Below are 18891 nucleotides of genomic sequence, written 5' to 3'. Positions count from 1 at the left end.
TCCTGTCCCATATTTTAAATAAATAAATTAAAAATCGAATCTGACAGTAGAAATTATTAGTAAGAAATAAATAGATAAACAAAACAAATGCATGAAAGTTGTACATTTCAAATATTTGAAATGCCAAGTATAGATTCATTTCTTTTAACAAATAGTGTGTTGTATGTTTAAAACAGCATCTCTACATAATCACACGATCCATCTTTAATCATGATGAGCCAAAACAGATACTGGCTTCACTAACTCAGCTGGGAAACTACAGAAGGTTTCAGAAGCATCTGTTCCTTAAAGTCCAAATACAGGAAATTAACTGTTAAGCTATAAAAGAAGGCTTAAATGAGATGGGGTGTCATTTTCCATGATTTGGACTTCGATAAAAAGGTTATGGACGGGTGATTTGGGCTCAGAGCACAGCTGGAGGAAGCTCAGACGAGACAGGCGAAAGCTCTGATGAAGGATGCTGGAAAAACAGATTGCCATAAGGAGTGTTAAAAACTGTAGCGGTGTAGCAGAGAAGTGGAGAGGGGAAAGTTTGAGGTGAAAAAGGGAGGAGGATTTACAACAAGACATTTAAAGCAAAGAAAGCACGTGGCGAGGCGAAGCATGTACGGGCTTGTGTTATCCCCTCCTCTTTGTCTCTTTCCTCACTCCTTTTGTGTCTTAGTGCCTTAATCTTCTGAAATTCCACAGCAATAGCTCGGAGGCTGGTAGACATCAGTGGCTGCCCAGCACCCCTCCTCATCCCCATCCACACCTGTCCACTTTCTCCGCAGGCACAAGGGAAAGCATGCCAGGAACGGCCATGACCTTACTCCAGCGGCTTACTCCGGCCCCTTTAGCACCATTTCCACTGGTGGACAGCTTTTAGATTAGTCCCAGCTGAGTTTTATGACTGTGAGTACTTTATTGTACTGTGACATGAAATTGAGGGTCAAATAAGTTGAATAAAACTTACTTCAAATTAATCATTTGGCAGCAAAATAGCCTTTGAATTACTTGTTAATTGTTGGGTCAGGGTTCGTGTGGGTCAAAGGTTCATGGTCGTTTTTCATTCTGAGCAATACATTTGCACAGATCACCACCTGCTGCTCTGTCATAAAAATACAAAATGTAACAAGATTATTTTGGAATTATATTACACTGTCTGAAAACCCTGAATTGTGACTATTGTGCTGTGTTCCTCTGCATATTCTTTATTTTATTTCTATTTTATTTATCTATTTCTATTTCAAATTATTAATTTTTTTGAGGGGATTTTGACTTTTGTTGTGCCATCTCTGATCCCCTATATTCTGTAGCCATTTTATATTTATTGTTGCCACTGGTATGTCTCATCTGATATGTTAACCTGCCATGCACCAACACTTCAAAGTCAATGAAAATTTGAATTAAGAAAAAAAAGATTTTTGCACTCACGGTGATAATGTGCAGGCTCTTTTTCTTCTGTTCTCCTACTATTTTATTTATTCTGCTTATACACTCAGTTGCAGGTGACTCTGAGACTGTCATCCAAATGCCTAAAATTTGAAATGCAGTCAAATATATAAATATATAAACTAAAATGTCACTGCAGTGCATGTTGTTTGGCACACTGTCAGCTTGAATTTAAAGCTGTTTTATCTGACAATGCAAATTATACTTTTTATTATCTCATTGTAAACTTCTGCTTTCTGCTGAGAGAAATGGGTCATAGCTTAGGGATGTTCTCAATAAGCAGACATCAGCTTTGCGAGACAGCAAGAGGAAATTGGGCCTGAACTCCATGTAAGCTGACAGTCTGCTCTCTGTTGTCAGCATTACAGACAGTTTATCACAAGCAGTGGTGATTGAAGATTTTTCATTAAGTATTTCATATGTTGAGTTATATGCATCAGATGCTTCAGGTTGATCTTTTCACAGCAAGACGAAACCCGTCTTTGCACCATAAGCCTGCTGGTGACTGGCCGACCCTCAATAGATCAGGGCAGGACTCCACTCATTGTTAAAATAGGTCTTCCCTTTGTGAGAATCCGTTCAAAGTAATGACGGAAATGAATAGCTGCTTTTAATGGATGTAGTAACCTCAGTTTACCCTCAGAGGAGACAAGCAGGCCAGAAAACTCAGGAACTCATCCTTGTCCTCTCACACTGTTCCCTCTGCTGGTCTCTCTCTCTCTCTCTCTCTCTCTCTGTGTGTGTGTGTGTGTCTTCTGCTTTCACCTTTTCTATTCTCTTGTCTTGTCCTCACAGTGACCTTAGCGTTCCACATTGTTGTTAATGTGTCCAATTAGGAATGGGGTTAACAAGTTAAACCAGAGGAGAGCATTGACACATGGGGGCCTATAAACATCATTGTGCATGTGCATGCAATATGTTTTAAATGTCCAGGATGTAGGATTTCGGGGATATATATGTTGGCAGAAATGGAATATAATATCTATAAGTATGTTTTTATTTCCTTAAAATGAGGTTCGTCATGTTATCGGTTGTTACATTAGAATGAGTCCTCTTTCAAGGAGTCTGCAATGTTGTTTCTACAGTAGCCCAGATTGGACAAATCAAACACTGGCTCTAAATAGGGTAATTCATGCTTTTGCATTGGCTACTTTTGTTCTCCTCCTCTGGAGGTGTTGCTATAGTTAACATGCAATGATTTCACTTGTCTGATCCACTTGACATCAAATTAGGCTGTATGTGTCCAGTGCACTAAAATGTCAGTGTAGAAATGTTTTCAGTCTGAAAATGATCATAAATGGCCAGCAAATTTTACTTGCATCAGTGGAAAGAATAAGCAACAACAACAAAGAATGCACCATATAGAGCTACTTTATGGCCATTATGTGAACTAATTATTATAAATATGTAATCCTGAGCCAAGATCATCATAACAACCTCAGCTCAATACAATTCTCAAAAACAGGATGCTTGTTGTATAATGATTTAATGAATGCATTAAACAGACTAAAACAATATTTAAAAATGATATTAAATCATTAAGAATTTATACTGATTTTTTAAATGGAAAGAACCAGCACTTGTGTTTGAAGTGTCCACCATGCAAAGTTGGCAATGCATTTGATAAATACATGGAAAAGTGTATTTGCATACAGACAAAGTGTTCTAAAAGTTATAAGAGACATAAATCACAGATTACTTCCAACAAATCACTCACTCACTAACCAGAGTGCTCTTTGAACCCTCCGCTCATCCCTGCTTGGATGTTTTGAGTCTAACCATCAGAGTAAACAGAAAACTAAATTTTGCATGTGGTTGCATCACATGTAGCAACAGGCCCAAACACATCAGACTCTGGCTCTTGCACTATAGCATTTCATCAGAGCAAAAGACTGGTTTAAGATCTTATCAATGGCACTTTGACCCCTTACAACATCCGTCGAGAATAGGATCCACTTATCACCTTAACAGAGCCTTACTAATGCCATCATTGTCATTTGAGACACAGCTGAAAACCAGACTCAGATCATTCGTTATATTTAGTCAACACCTGAATAACAGTGATGCAATTAGCATTACTTTTTGATGAGGCATTATTGCGTTCAGAGGCTGGAGTGCCTCTTAAATGTGCTGCATTGTGCCTTACCACCAGATGGCAGTACAATGCAGCGCATTGAGTAACCATAAACATTACCTTTCAAAAGTAAGGTAAGCAAGGAGGGAGTGGTTTTATGTCAACTAGAGCCATACAAAAGTCGCTTAATTTGGATACAGGAAAAGCTAAGAACATCATGATGATGATAATAATAGTGGTAATAATAATAATAGATTGTATTTGTAATAAAATCATATTTTCAGCCCATATATGTCATGTAAAACATTGTCTTAAAATGTAATCAACCATTCTTACATAATTTATTTTAACTTTTATAAAGATTTTATAAGATTTTATAATAGTAACATTTTCTATTTTTTTTAAATGGGCAGGCCACCATAACATAAAGCATGGTAAAACGTATAATGAAGTAATTTTAAGAATAAAAAACGGTTGTATAGCGAATCACAGATAGTAGCAGGTCGGAACAAAACATCATGTGACCGCTGTCTGAACATCACAGTTGTTTGTTGTTGGGGTCACCAGCTCAGAAATCAACTAAGCACTGCCCACTCTGCAACACGCACGTGCGCGCATGCACGGCCACACACATTTTAGAGGAATTAACTTCATTTTCAAGGCAGGCGGCACCTATCAAGTTTAAAGTCTTGTCTGCGAGTGGTGTTTGCAATGCCACGTCCTTTTTTTGGTTACTGATTTTATTGAACATGTGACTGAATTAGAGGCTCACATGGCTGCGGTGGCTGCATGATCCGCTTTAGTTTTTTAAAGTCCGGTGATCGGTAGCTCCCTCGGCAGCGACCATCCAGAGCAGAGGACCGCTGCAAAACACAGCGCCTACCCGGACAAATCATGGCGAACAGCGGGCAGAAAGTTGTGCTGATCACCGGCTGCTCCTCCGGCATCGGGTTACGAATCGCCGTCACGCTGGCCAAAGATGAAAAGAAGCGTTACCATGGTAAATGCGCTTTCTTCTACATTGTTTCTTTGATCGGACCTATTAGTAGCAAGCCTGTAATAGCCTAGTGTGGTTCGCTTGAAAACCTATTCCGTGTTTACTTTCCCCTTCAATGCTCTGCTGTTGCACCAATCCTCCTTTACGCACAAAGTTCGGTTGAGTTTCATGCGCAACTCTCCGTCTTAACGCAAAGATTTGGTGTGGTGTCCACTGAAATAGCTAGTGATATGGGATCCATATCCTTTTGTAAGGACTGGGATTCAGTCGCCCCTTTGATTCAACAATTATCATCTGAAAGCGCAGTTTCCAGGGTAGGGCTCTGCAAGGATGCCGCTTTCCAGGCGGAATCATAAAAGGAGTCTTGTCAGTTCTCTTTCAAGTGACTTCTCCAGCACAAAGCCCCCTTTTATCGCAGTGAATTGTAGACCGCCTGCTCCGGTTTAGTGCCGTGTCTAATGTGCCTATAGTTCCCTCACTGGAGCGAGTGTTGAAAGGGGGACAAAGTTTGAGACCTGTACAAGCGAGGGTTCACTCTAAAGCAAGGGCCTTGTTTGAAGTCTTCATTGGTGCACAGTGGAGTTAGGGTGTCCCACTTTGACATTGTTGCTCTGTGCGTCTCCTCTCCTGCTTCCCAGCCATCATTAATGTCACTCCAGGAGCTGGAGATGCAAAACCTTTTCCATGTCATGAAGCCTCAGACAGAATTACATTCAGCCCACCTTCCCACCCCCAGCCCCCCGTTGGTGAGAGTTGCCCCCTTCTTGTTAGATGTGACTTTATGCAGAATAACAATTGTCTGTAGGCCTATAATCAGTGAGTTAACCTATGATTGCAGCAGTCATCCTATGCATTTTCTAATTATTCTCATTTTAGTCAAATTATGGTATCACTGCTCCTCTTTTGCAACTGTAGCCATCAGGGGGCCACCAGGATCTGATGGGATTTATTACTGTGACACAGATGAGCAAAACAAAAGTGATTAACTGCTCCCATAACACTATTATTTTCACAATGTGACCTGATTTCAATAAGGCCACCTCTGAGCAAAGAAGCTGATCTGCCCTTTTCCCAGGGTCTTAAGGAAATCCAACAGATTAAATATTGCACTGTGCATAAAGTAATAATTAGCTGCACCAAACTCAGAGAACCCCCCCTCCCAAAAATACCTCTTTGTGTGTGAGTGTGTGTGTATTGCAATGTGGCTCATTCAAGAATGTTTAAGCAGCCCAAGAGTAATTCCTGCAGGAGCCAGAAGAACAATGGAGCTCTTGTTCACTTCTCTGCCTAGATGTAAATATCTTTGTTCCTTCATGGACACACAGTTCTCAAATCATAAGATTAGACTTAATTGTGAGATGTCACTAATGCGTTGTGTGTTAAAGACGAGTTGCATGACACTTACAAAGCAGCATTCTCAGAACATGGGCCTAGTTTCATTACGATACGTAACATTTTATGGCAATCCAAAGCCTCAAGAGCACAGCAAGCCCTCTTTTAATCTTACTTATCCAACCTTGTCTCTGTTCAGACAAGAATCAGGTGAGGGTTTGCCTTTATCTGCCGAGGCCAACAGGTAGATTCAGATGAATGTGTGAAGAAGAGGTTGTTTACTCCCACTGATTGCATTGTGCAACAGCACTGTCTCTCCCTCTCTCTGCTAGATAGCGTCAGTCAGAAAAGTGTTAGCACGACACACAATATGGAAGAAGCAAAGTCAACAGCGAGCTGATAGCTGCTGTCACCGGTCAGGATAGATTCCTGTGCTATATGTGGGTTAATGCGGCCCAGCGTGTAAAGTTCAGAGGAAATCAATTCCGTGTCCTGTATACTGACAGGCGTGGTCATTGCTGGGAACTCTGACCCACACGTCTCACTCTGTCACAACTATGAGTGTGTGTGTCAGGAAGTCATTTAGTGGTGCCTCACAGATCAGAGGTTTCCTGTGTGTCACTTCATTAGTGTGACAATGGGTCAAAAGTGTGTTGTTTTTGTAATTACAGAAAATGATTCATAATTTTCTAAATGACTACATACAAAAATGGCCCCAGTAAAAAGTCACCTTGAAACTGATGATACTAAACCATTTATTTGTGGTTCAAAGCGGCGTCACTGTGAAACTTTAAAGAACCTTCATCTGGTATTGCAAAAGCTCTTTTTGTAAAATTTGAAGCCACATCATACATGTAAAATAATATTTTATGCCTCTCCGTCTCTCCCATTCAGTCATTGCCACCATGCGGGACCTGAAGAAGAAGGACAAGCTCGTAGAGGCAGCTGGAGATGCATATGGCAAGACCTTGATGTTGCTTCCACTAGACGTGTGCAGTGATGAGTCAGTCAAGCAGTGCATCAACAATGTCAAGGACCGTCATATTGATATCCTGAGTGAGTGGGACACACCTGAAACTAGGCCTGCATCTGCCATTTGACTCCTTCCCCAACTTTGAATACATTTGCTTTCTTTTATCATATATTTTACAACAGTTAATCAATATTTTTACTGTATTTTTTAAATGAAGTAATGTACTATATAACCTTATCATGGATGGATTACTGAACGGGTTAACCGGGCACAGGCCCCGGGGCCAAAAGTGTCAGGGGCTCTCTGAGGTATTCACCCGCAAAATGCCACTCAAAGAAACATGCACTGACCAGGAAGATACTCAAAATGACCACTAAGAGAAACAAAATGACTATGAAACAATTATAGGGATAAGCAAAACAAACACAATGAGACACAAAAAAATGCAAAACAGCTGCAAAAGACTCAAAACAACTATGAAAAGGAGATAAACAACCACAAAAAACACGCAAAATGACCAGAAAGAGACAAAATTACTACAGAGATGCAAAGCAACTACAAACAGATGCAAAACAACCAGAAAGAGAAACAAGACAACTACAAAGAGCTGCAAAACACCTGCGAAAAGATACTAAGAGACTCGTGATGACTACAAAAAGGTGATGAAAGACCACAGAGACACAAAATGACTACAGAGAGATGCAAAGCAACCACAATCACAAAATGACTATTAAGAGACACTGTGACTACAGAAGGGGACAACAACCACAGACTTAACAGAGAGAAACTGAAGGACGTCAAAGCCACACCAAATCACAGAGAGTTTAGTACTGACCACAAAGACACACAGACAAGACAAGTACAAAGAGTTGCAAAACAGCTGGAAAAAAAAAATCAGACTCATGACGAAGCGGAAAAAGGAACCACAAAGTCACACAAAATGACCATAAAGTGACAAAAAATTCCTACAAAGAGATGCAGAGCAACTACAAACAGAACAAAACCACAGACAGACACAGTACGGCTCAAAAAGTTGCAAAACAACCACAGACACAACAGAAAGAGACACAGAATGGCTTTAAAAACTCACAAAACCACAGAGAGATTAGTCCTGATCACAAAGAGACAAAATTATAGCAAAGTGACACAAAAAAGACAAAAAATTACTAATAAGACATGCTTAATAGCCAATAAGAGGCGCAAAACAACTGCAAAGAGATACAAAACAGCTGAAAAATACAAAAAGAGGCTCACAGCGACAATGGAAAGAGGATAAACAACCACAAAGACACAAAGAAACACAAAATGAGCACAAAAAGACAGCATCACACAAAAGACACACAGACTCTTTGTATTGTGTCTGTGGTTGTTTTGTCACTTTTTCTATTTGTACTAAGAGACACAAACCAGAAAGATGCGGAACAACTACAAAGAGACACAAAACTACAACAAAAAGAAGCTAAACAACTAAAAAGTCTGTTTGTCTGGCTGTCATGTAGGAGAGGAGGTGGGCGCCTCTTCGTGTCATGTCTATGCCTGGGGGCTTGTGGTCTTCTGCATATAATATTAACCTTGAAGCTTCCGGCGACAGTAGTCGGCAGTAGTGTATTTTAGGTAAACAGTAATGTCATACTTTTATGAGAGAGAAAATAACAGTAAACATCCAGCGGACGTGTCAGGTGGAAAAGCAAACTATCACAGTACAGCGTCAACTTTGTAATAAAATTACAACTTTAAGACTTTAAGTTGTTGAAGTAACTGAAATGTTTTTGTTGGTCAGTCTTGTAGCGTTGTCCGTCGTGGTTTTGCAGTTGACATAAAGAGTAGGTGGGGGGAGGAGATTGGAAGAATCTTGAAATTCCAGTGGGCAGATAGACCACCACACTGGTATCCCGAGTGTGCAAAATATAGCTGGAACTGAGTCTGCAGCTCTATGTAGCCATGACTTTTTATCTTGCTCAGTCTTTAAAGCTAAAACAAAGCAGAAAAAGTGTTCTAAAACCCAGAAAACTCATTACGAATTAATTAGGACCTTTGCATTAATCAGTCACTCTATAAAAATGTGATAAAAAAGTGGTTTTATGGAAGTTTGGTAAATTGTATGTTGCTAAATTAATAACCTGTGAATAGGAGTTATTTGTGTCCAGACCTTTCCTCTGGATAAAGGTCCTATTTATAAACCTGCCTCCATCTCACTCTAAATCCAACATTACATCCCCCTTCACCTAATTACTCAAGACCCAGAGGCCCTTCAACATGGGCTGCTGTTACATCACACCTCTCTGTTATTGTCACACACTGACATCTGGTGGCAAAATTAAGTAACATCACCTGCCATCTATGAAAGAAGGATCCACTAAGACGGATATGTTTCATTAAGTTAGCAATATTGTAACTATTTGGATATTTGCAAAGCTGGAGATAGAAATAGGTTGTGATTTCTGTGTTTCCTGTCAGTTAACAACGCAGGTGTGGGCCTGCTGGGACCTGTGGAAAGCATCAGTATCGAGGAGATGAAGAGAGTATTTGAGACCAACTTCTTTGGCGTCGTTCGCATGATCAAGGAAGTGATGCCAGACATGAAAAAAAGGCGTTCTGGACACATCGTGGTCATGAGCAGCGTCATGGGTCTTCAGGGTATGATTTGAGTGGATTTGAAAAATACCGACTGTAAAAAAGTACATGTTTTTAAGACTTAACCGATGTAGACAGAAGCACACAGAAGTAGAAGTAATTTAATAAACTATAGCACAACACTTGCAGTAATAAAAGTACTATTGATATATATTTTTCTAGCCTGAGGCTCATTTGAAAAAGAGGAGGATTGAAGTCTCAATGTCTGTAAGCTACAAGATAATATATTTTTGGACAGACTAATGGAGAGTCTTATGGCCTTGATAGTCACTCATATTGAGCTGTAAATCATACAATGTGTTCTGTGCTTTAGGACCTCCTCAATCTGAAATCAGGTTATACCACCATGCCAAACTTGAACTTAACAAACTTGAAAAATGAAATTACATTAAATAGAATTTTATCTCATAACAGAAATATTTTTTTATAATGCTGAAAGAAAACACTTTAGGTTCTTATCAATATTATTATTATTATTAGTATTATTATTTATTTTGATTAAATCTTTTTTCAATATTAGTAGCAAATAACTTATCTTTATTCTGTTTAAAGGTCCAGTGTGTAGGATTTAGGGAGATATATATTGCCAGACATGGAATATAACATAATAAGTATGTTGTTGTTGTGTTTTATAATGAGCTGTTCATATCTACATGGGGAGCTGGTTCTCATCCATGGAGATCGGCATGTTCCACCGCCATGTTTCTACAGTAGCCCAGAGTGGACAAACCCAACACTGGCTCTTGTTGAGACTATTCACATTTCACATTGGCCATCCTAGTTAACGGCCGTTATGCACCAAGCTGAATGGGTGTTGAGAAATGCTGACTTAAGAGGCGAAACTGCCTCGTTTAGCGTTTTTAAAGGTTTAAATTAGCAGGTCACATTGTTTTGGAGCGGAAGAGACATCTGTGTTTTATTACGCTCCTGGTAATGTCTGAATCTTAAGTTATCAGAGAAAAAAGGTGAACACACATAAGCAGGCACTGGACAAGTGGCCTGTCTTTGACTTACCAAACAGCATAGTAGAAACACTAGGTCACAAGGTCCAAGACTAATGCGGATAATGCGGCTCACCGTAAAAACCTCTTGAACAATGAAAAGTGAAGGAATTCAAACTGACAGTTCACATGTGGCACATGGTAGTTTCAGCTGGTGCAATGTGCAACTCTCTCCACTAGATGCCACTAAATCCTACACACTGCTCCATTAAAACATATGGGGTTAATTCTTAGATGCAAGTAGGCAAAACTGACTGGCATATTCTGTCTGTCCTATGTGACACCTATCTGTTACTTGGTTGATTTGAGTATCTTTATGTGTAAATGATGTTAGACTCATGTCTGCTGTTAACTGAGTACTGTGAGATCTGATAATACAATGAGTTGACGCCGTCCTTTATCTCTATGTTTTGTTGGTTTAGGAGTGGTGTTCAACGATGTTTACACAGCCTCTAAGTTTGCCATGGAGGGTTTCTGTGAGAGTATGGCTGTGCAGCTGATGAAGTTCAATATCCGGTAGATTACCCTCTTTCCTCTGTTTTTTTTTCTTTCCTCTCCTCCTCCTTCACATCTGTCTTTAGTTTGTGCCATACATGCTCCCTAACCGGCCTTTCTGCATATCACTCCCCTCACAGGTTGTCCATGATCGAGCCTGGCCCGGTGCACACTGAGTTTGAGACAAAGATGATGGAGGACGTGGCCAAGATGGAGTATCCGGGAGTAGATGCCGACACAGTTCGTTATTTTAAAGACGTTTACCTGCCGTCATCCATAGATATATTTGAAGCCATGGGACAGACGCCAGAGGACATAGCCAAAGTAAGGAAACATGATCAGTTTTGCATGTCTGTGATCACTAATTGGTTCAAACATTCAACCAGCCTCCATGAAATCAATCCAAACTTTTTTTCACTTCTCTCCAGTGCACTAAAAAGGTTATTGAGTCAAGCAGCCCTCGCTTCAGGAATCTGACCAACAGCCTCTACACACCCATTGTGGCCTTAAAGTACGCAGATGAGACTGGTGGCCTGTCTGTCAACACCTTCTACAACCTTCTCTTCAATTTCGGCCCTCTCATGCACATCACCATGAGCATCCTCAAGTGCCTGACATGCAGCTGCCTGCGTAGACGCACCATCTCACCTAACTGAGGGCATCCAATCCTGCCCCATACACTTCCAGTTTGTTGACCCCCCACCCAGTTCCTACTGCCTTTTTCCTGAGGTTTGGGGCTAAGCAGGTAGACTAGAGCCAGTAACTCTGAACAGAGGAGGTGCCTTTTAGTTCAAAGACACTACCATGATAAGCTTTGCCAGACAACATGCACAATTGCACATATTTGTCACAGAGATGTTGAATGCAGGATGACCTCATGCACTCACACAGACAGAGACACAGAAGCATCACACACGTTAGATTGTTGTACATACATACTATAAAGCTACGGCCATGCCTTGGTCAGATATAGAATGGTTTTATAGTGGTTAGATGTCTATATCGTTTTAACTCACAGACAGGACACGAGATACGAGCCCCATGGACGGACAACAAAGCACAAAAACATGAACTCAGTTACAGAGAGAGACAATACAATTTTAGAGAAATAATGATGCTATAACTTGTAGCCTATATAATTATACACTCAGGCTCACCAGAGTTATAATGTGTGACAGAGACAGAAAGAATATATCTGCTTTTTTGGTGTTATGCCCTTAATTTCATGTTTGCCTGAGCATAGTGTTCTCATGGTCATAACTGCTGTTAAATCATATTTTTAATCTTTTCATAAATTGAATGTTTTTTAAGTTTGTGAAGGGGTTGGTCAGATATTTTAATCTAATGTCTTGATTTAAAATAAACAGAATTCTGATTTACCCTTAAAAAGGTATTATTCATTTTTTAAGGATAATAATCAAATGTGACCACTAATGTGACTTATATGTTTTCTTGATACTAATGTCGGAGTTCTGCTTGGGGTTTCTCTGTCTGCAAGACCCTTTAGGCACCAAGAGGGGGCAGTATTTTACTGTATTTTTCCCTTGCAGCCAACTTGTGGATTTTAGGAGCCCAGTGTGAAGGAATTAGTCCTTGGTGGTCTGAGAAGTGCAATATAATTGAATAGTTAAGATCTTGTGTACACTGCCTATTGTGTTTTTTATGAGCACATTTATTTCATACATTGGATTTGTAACTATATGTTTCAATAATACAATAGTTTGATCTCATTTTTATTTGTTCTGCTTAGAGTAATGCACAACAATCTGATTTGCAGTTACTGTGATTACATATTCCATGACCAAAAATGCACAGGAAGAGGAAGAAAAACTTTTTTTGCCTGCTCCTGATTCAAAACATAAATAATGAAATAGATGGTCTGTCAATCACAGTTACTTACTGTAATAACCAATACTTAAAGTAACCTGAGCAAAAGAAGAATCAAGAGCTATATATAATAATTCACCATCAACTAATTTGACAGAAAACCTGGAAACTTTGTGTGTTTAACTGAAAATTGCTCATATAATTATTATCTATAAATCATTCTGTAGAGAATTCCACAGTTTGACACCAAGCGCACATCTGCTTTAAAATAGTCAGTGCACACTGATGCTTTAAATTAAATTCAGTCCTGTGGTAGTGCTTTTTTGAATTTTGAATGGTTAATTTGGAAAGATAGTTGTTCTTTAGTGGTTAACATTATAGAAAGTTTTCATGTAACAAACATGTCTAAGCTAACAGAGCTGTTGTATTCAGGTAAAGACACATAATGCCTCTTGCAGAGCACGTACTTGTTTTTGCATATGCATTTTTTGTCTGTGCACATACGCACACATTAGCATGTGTTTGCATGCGTGTGTGTTTTCATGCATGTGTGTGTGTTAGTGTGTGAAAGTGTTGTATGGGCATGTCTATGGGCCAAGTTAGTGATCTGTTGATGGATATAAAGAGGTCATGGCCTGTTCCCCATCAAAACCCCTCCCTTGAACCCCCACCCCTCACACACACACCCTGCTTTGTGCCGTGTGAGAGAATGTGACCTGGTTCCCATCCCTGAGGAGGGGTGAACCCTAATGACGGCCTCCTCAGACACATTGCGCAGTCCCTGAGCCTCCATCTCCAGCTGGCCCCCTCAGCCCATAGGGCCAGGACCCCCTGGTCCACACTGGGAGAGGCCTGCGCTGTGGCCTGGATAGTTTATCCAGAGTTTGTCCCGTCTGCACACACCCTTTCTCATCCCATCCTGCTATGCCCTGCCGAGCTCAGACTGGTTACACTCACCGGCTCACCAACACAGGACAGTGCAACTGGTAGCAGACCTGCCCAGTGTACAATGAGTGCAGCGCCTCGGCTCTGTGTATGTGTCTTCATCAGAGGCGACAGCTCCGCACAATGGAACAAAGACGCTGTCAATCACAATCAAATGGGTGTGTGTGCGAGGGGTGGAAGGGGGGTAGGAGGTTGGGGGAGGAGTCTGTGTGTCTTGAATGTTCAGGGGGATGCCAAGACCCAACCTCCTACCCCCCTTCCACCCCTCGCACACACACCCATTTGATTGTGATTGACAGCGTCTTTGTTCCATTGTGCGGAGGGCAGGGGGTGGGTGGGGGGAGTTTTGGGGGCAGCGAGGGGTGGGGTTGTGTCGCATTTGGGGAGATGAGAATTGGGGTGCCCAGGCCTCAATGGAGGACCTGTTTACTAATTGAATGAACACAGGAGTTACAGCAAAGTCTCATTAAACAAGGGGTCTTATCAAACCATTGTTGTGTACCTTTGTTTTACAATCAAGAACATAATTGCGTTATAATGAGGGCAGCGTGACGTGGTTAGGTCTTCCCTTAATTGTAACCCTGTCACAATTACTGCTCCACTAAACATGCAGAGGCTCTGCCTACATGCACCCTTGTTGTGTGCTGACAAACAAGACACTTGCATTTCTAGGCAGTGAACGTGAGTAGAGAGAAGGGGAAAAGGAGGAACCTCAAATGTTATCTTTGGCATGTTTTTCGGATACATGCTTTTAAATGTGTCTACCTTCTCTGTTGCCGCTGGGTCACTGCTGGTTCAGCACTGTTATTGCATCCTCCTCTCACTGTCATCATCGCCAGAAAACCACACCTAAGCTTGACTCAGAGAGTTGTTAGCTCTACTAAGGAGTCAAACACAAAAAAGGAGCTGCAGAGGTAAAAAAATTGTGAAATCTGTTGTGAATATTGGAAAGAAAAGTGTGGAAAAACAGAGACAGAGAGGTCAGGGTGTTGTGGGATGCTGGCATGGAGTGGAGCTTACGTCTAGACAGGGTGCTTCAACCTGATCCCAGGTCAGGATGGATCACAATTAGGCTCCTCTTGTCTGTTTCTGTTATTACTTTATAGAGAACTCCACTAATGAATCCTACAACCTGGAAATGAATTAGCATTTTAACAACTCCGGGTTTTTGATTGTGTTTTTGGTTAGAAGCCTTAAATAAGGTCAATAGTTAACACTAGCTTAAGAGACTTTAACGTTTTGCTCTATGACATAAAATACCTCAGTCAATGCCCCACTTGCAAACTTTGAAGCTTTTATGTGTCTTAAAAAAGACGGTTGCTAACATGTGGCTAAGTGAGACTACAGAATGTCATTACATAGAGCCACGCCGAACACAGCTATACAACCTCATCCGTAGTGTAGTTCCTTTATAGCCTAACATTAACTTCTTACTTTTTTTCTGGTGATTACATTCAGGCTTTAAAAATCCTGAAAATGGTGTTCATTTGTCGAGATTACTGAGCGAAATGCACAGTACTGTGCAATAGTCTTAGGCCACCATTTGTTGTTTTAGCAAAGTTGCATTGACGATACATACCAATTTATTTCTGTCTCTGAGTTCAAGACATGCTAAGGGGGAAGGGATGCCACACTAAATACTTGCAGCCTGTTAAAGTGGTTTTATTCTGAAATATTTGCGTTTTTGATACTATAAACATATTTCCTGTAGGTTCTGTTGTATTTTAGTAGAGATTTCTGAGAAATAAATATGTATGATCATTATAACTTTGCTAAAATAACAAAGTTTAAGGTGGCCTAAGACTTTTGCACAGCACTGTAAGTATCATACATTTTTGTTCAACATGGATCTTATTTTATGCGATAAGTTAAAAGACTGGAAAAACCCCATAGGGGTTTTGACCAGGGAATCAGGGTGATGTTAGCTTCTGGGTTGGTTATCGTCCCTGGAGTACTCTTTTCTGAGTAGTGTCAAAGAATCCATGGATCAGAAATATATTCAAGGCACAACAGGACAGATAAAAGCTAAAGAAGGTGGAGGTCATCCACCATTTAACATGGCCGCATGAGAAGTAGCCACATGGGACGTATCAATATCCATAGAGCTGATCTGGGGTCTGAAGGGAGCTATCAATCTTTATATAGTCAAAACAGAAGAAGCCCTAGTTGCCCCGTAGCTGGCCTGTGGCAGCCGGGTCCATTTGGGCAGCAGAGGCCACAGGGAGAAACAAACACGCAACGTCCATCTCTCCATCTCTGTCCACTCTCTTTCTCTTCCCTGCTCATTCACTCTCTAAAGCCCACTGCCTGTCTGCCCTCTCCTCTGTCCATCTCCGTAACTCCACTGTGCAGTGACCTCTCACAGACCCAACGTGGGTCACTTGTTTATTCGCACATGGAGAGGGAGGGGGGTCGTCATCTCTCGTTCTGAGTAGAGCTGCTTGTTTGCATCCAGGATCGTTCGGAGGTCAGAGCATAAATCAAAAAGAATCTCGACTCTAGCTGGCCAGTCATACACATTGTTTTACACACACAGAACCGCTATTGTCGCTATCATTACAACATTAGCGCTGTCCCCTTTCCCCACTGCTCTTCCAGAACATAAACAAGCCAGCAGGAATTTCCAGACTGCAGTTTGCCCACTACCGTATCGTTTTGTTCCGCTCCGTTCACTCTCTCAAAACTACCAGTTCCAATGACTGTGAAACTCCGTGATTAGAGGGTTCATTCTGTGTACAGGCATTATAATTGTCAAACAAGGGGATGGAGGTTGATTGTGCTGGGCTTAGAGATGATGTAATCTGAGCTGGGGTAACATGATGGTGTTGTTTTTATTGTGGACAATGAGGTAAGATTGGTGTAATATTTCGTTAGAACAGCAAAGCCACTAAATTTGCTGCACAAACTTTGAAAACTCCTGTGTGCAGAGAATACGAAGTGAAGAGCACGACAGAGTCCAAAATGCAGATAAACAAATAAGGAACTCAAACAAACAAATTGCGCTTTTCTCACCATCCTGTGCACTGTAATTTCTTCCTCTAACATATCATCTCTCTTAACCTCTTCCACCATGGATCAGTTGTTTCTCTCTTTCAATGTTGTAATTAGACGTCTGGAAATCTAGCATATGCTTTTCTGGTTCGACCAACACCAAGGAGGGAATATTTTTTTTCAAGGGATGATTATCCTTTTAATTCATTTCCCAAGAATGGATGTGTTTTCCCTCTTACGCCTCTGGCAGTGCGTGAGTTCAGTGAGTGTTTATGAGGTTGCGTGTATGAGTCAGACAGACAGATAACAAGAAGAGTGGTGACAGATGTAGATAGATAGATAGATAGATAGATAGATAGATAGATAGATAGATAGATAGATAATATCATAGACAGTTAGTCTTTGTGTGATAGACTGTGACCTCATCAAAGAGTCTATCAGTATTGAAGTTTGTCCTTGCCTGGCAACCCTGGCTGTATCCCAGCCTCATTTCCCTGCCAGAGAGGAATCCTCGCTCTGGACCTCATCAGCTCTGCCATGGATCTGATCTATTCACTGTCGCCAACCATAAAGATGAGAAACTAAACAGGGTGCGGGCACACCCATGCCAGGAAGCCTGACTTAGCCCAAAGAGCCCACATCATTGTTTATTCAGCTTGAGTGCATCATATCTTGGCAGCCAGGGTGAGAATGAATAGACGTTAAAAATCTTTGTCCATAATGATAAAAAAGCTTCAAGTAGCAACTTGCTTAAGCATAAGGAAAATTAAAAATGTCTCATATATACAATTTTATGCCTCTAAACTCCAAAACTATGCATTCTGGTCATCTGCTTCATTCATGAGTGGATGATTGGTAAACTTTGTGCTGCATTCATGGAACCAGCGAGGCTGATTTTTTTTCTTCCATCAAAACAAAAGAATGCCTCTGTCTATTGACCGTGAAAAGATGTTCGTAGATTTGTCCCCAGTGAAGAGATGTCTTTGTTGGTTATCTCCATTGGTGAGCCGCCTCCATTTGGCTCAGCCTAATCAGAACACAAACACGCCTCTGTCATTTGGCTGCTCTCCCTCTCACCCTCCATCCCCTCCCTCTCTCTCAGGCCGTCTCTTATTAACTAACACTGCAAATTAGATTCTATTTTCTCCCTCCTAGATTCATTTTCACTTCTGTTCTTTTTAGATCCCTTCTCCCCCTGATGCTTATTTATTGGTGTGTGCATGTGCAGTCCAAAGAAAATTACACCACACTGTAAGTCTCTCCGGCCCTCTTCCTCCCACCTTGGCCTCTGATTTGTTTTCTTCCTTTCATCTTCTGTCTATCTGATCCACTCATCTCGATGGTGTGTGTCTCTCCCTGAGGCACCGACACTGAGGCCTGGCATACATTAACTCTGCTTGTCTGTGCACGGCCTGGTTTCGGTTGCCGGAGGGGAAGTGTTACGATGTAAAGAGAATCCCTCAGGGGGAAGACTTGTGCTGGATTTCTGATGAATACGTGGTGGTCACATCCTGAATATGTTCAAGATTTAAGTTTCCTTACATGAAAGAGACACAAAATATACTGCCCACCTTCGGAGCCAAACAACTACATGTGCAACCAAACGTGACTATAAGATCAGGATATATTTCAGAGGAAAAAGATAATTATTACATGATTACAAGAAAAACGTCAAGAGTTGATGAAACCTGAAACCTGAAGCCAATGACAAACTGCAAATGTGTTTTTTTTCTTGGACTCAGTTTGTAACTCTAAATGTCACTTTTTTGGAAATATGGAACACAGTTTTAACATTATAACTAAAAAATAAAGGATTCTGTTCATTTGAAAAGGACACTCAAAAAAGTATGCCGACACAATACTTAAAGTGCTGCTGGGCCGCACTTCTGGAGCCTATAGAAGAGCTCTATTCAGTGTTGGAAGGTACAGTGTATGACTGCCGACCCTACGCACACATGCCTGTTCTTTATGCAATGGAGGGATGTGGTCATACTGATGTGGGCACTCTCCAGAGCTGGATACGTCACTCCAGGTTCTGTGTGCTGTCACTGGATCTCATAAGAAGTTTTGTTTTTTTCCAATTGCTGTTACAGCACTGTGGTTGTGTGTTTAGTGTTTATTTCCAGCAGTGATTACAATCTTAATTATTCTGCATACAATACAGTGTAGTATAACACTAAAAATGTTG

General features: G+C 40.9%; 1 protein-coding gene across 1 annotated transcript; it reads left to right on the top strand.

The window, feature by feature from the left end:
- Positions 1 to 4088: 4088 nt before the first annotated feature.
- rdh8a (retinol dehydrogenase 8a) lies at positions 4089 to 11962 on the top strand. Its single transcript, XM_042505085.1, has 6 exons — positions 4089 to 4508; positions 6732 to 6893; positions 9268 to 9447; positions 10868 to 10961; positions 11081 to 11264; positions 11369 to 11962. The coding sequence occupies exons 1-6, from the start codon at positions 4403 to 4405 to the stop codon at positions 11594 to 11596; spliced, it is 954 nt and encodes a 317-aa protein (XP_042361019.1). The 5' UTR covers positions 4089 to 4402; the 3' UTR covers positions 11597 to 11962.
- Positions 11963 to 18891: the final 6929 nt, after the last annotated feature.

This window comes from Plectropomus leopardus, chromosome 17 (genome assembly GCF_008729295.1).
Source record: "Plectropomus leopardus isolate mb chromosome 17, YSFRI_Pleo_2.0, whole genome shotgun sequence".
In the NCBI taxonomy this organism is placed as follows: Eukaryota; Metazoa; Chordata; class Actinopteri; order Perciformes; family Serranidae; genus Plectropomus; species Plectropomus leopardus.
The sequence above is the reverse complement of the archived record's forward strand: the minus strand, read 5'-3'. Positions and strand labels throughout refer to the sequence as shown.

Excerpts from the sequence above, each read along its gene's own strand:
- rdh8a (XM_042505085.1), top strand. The coding sequence starts at position 4,403 with ATGGCGAACAGCGGGCAGAAAGTTGTGCTGATCACCGGCTGCTCCTCC. Across the intron at positions 9,448-10,867 it reads CAGCGTCATGGGTCTTCAGG|GAGTGGTGTTCAACGATGTT; the intron begins GTATGATTTGAG and ends TTGTTGGTTTAG. Across the intron at positions 10,962-11,080 it reads CTGATGAAGTTCAATATCCG|GTTGTCCATGATCGAGCCTG; the intron begins GTAGATTACCCT and ends CTCCCCTCACAG.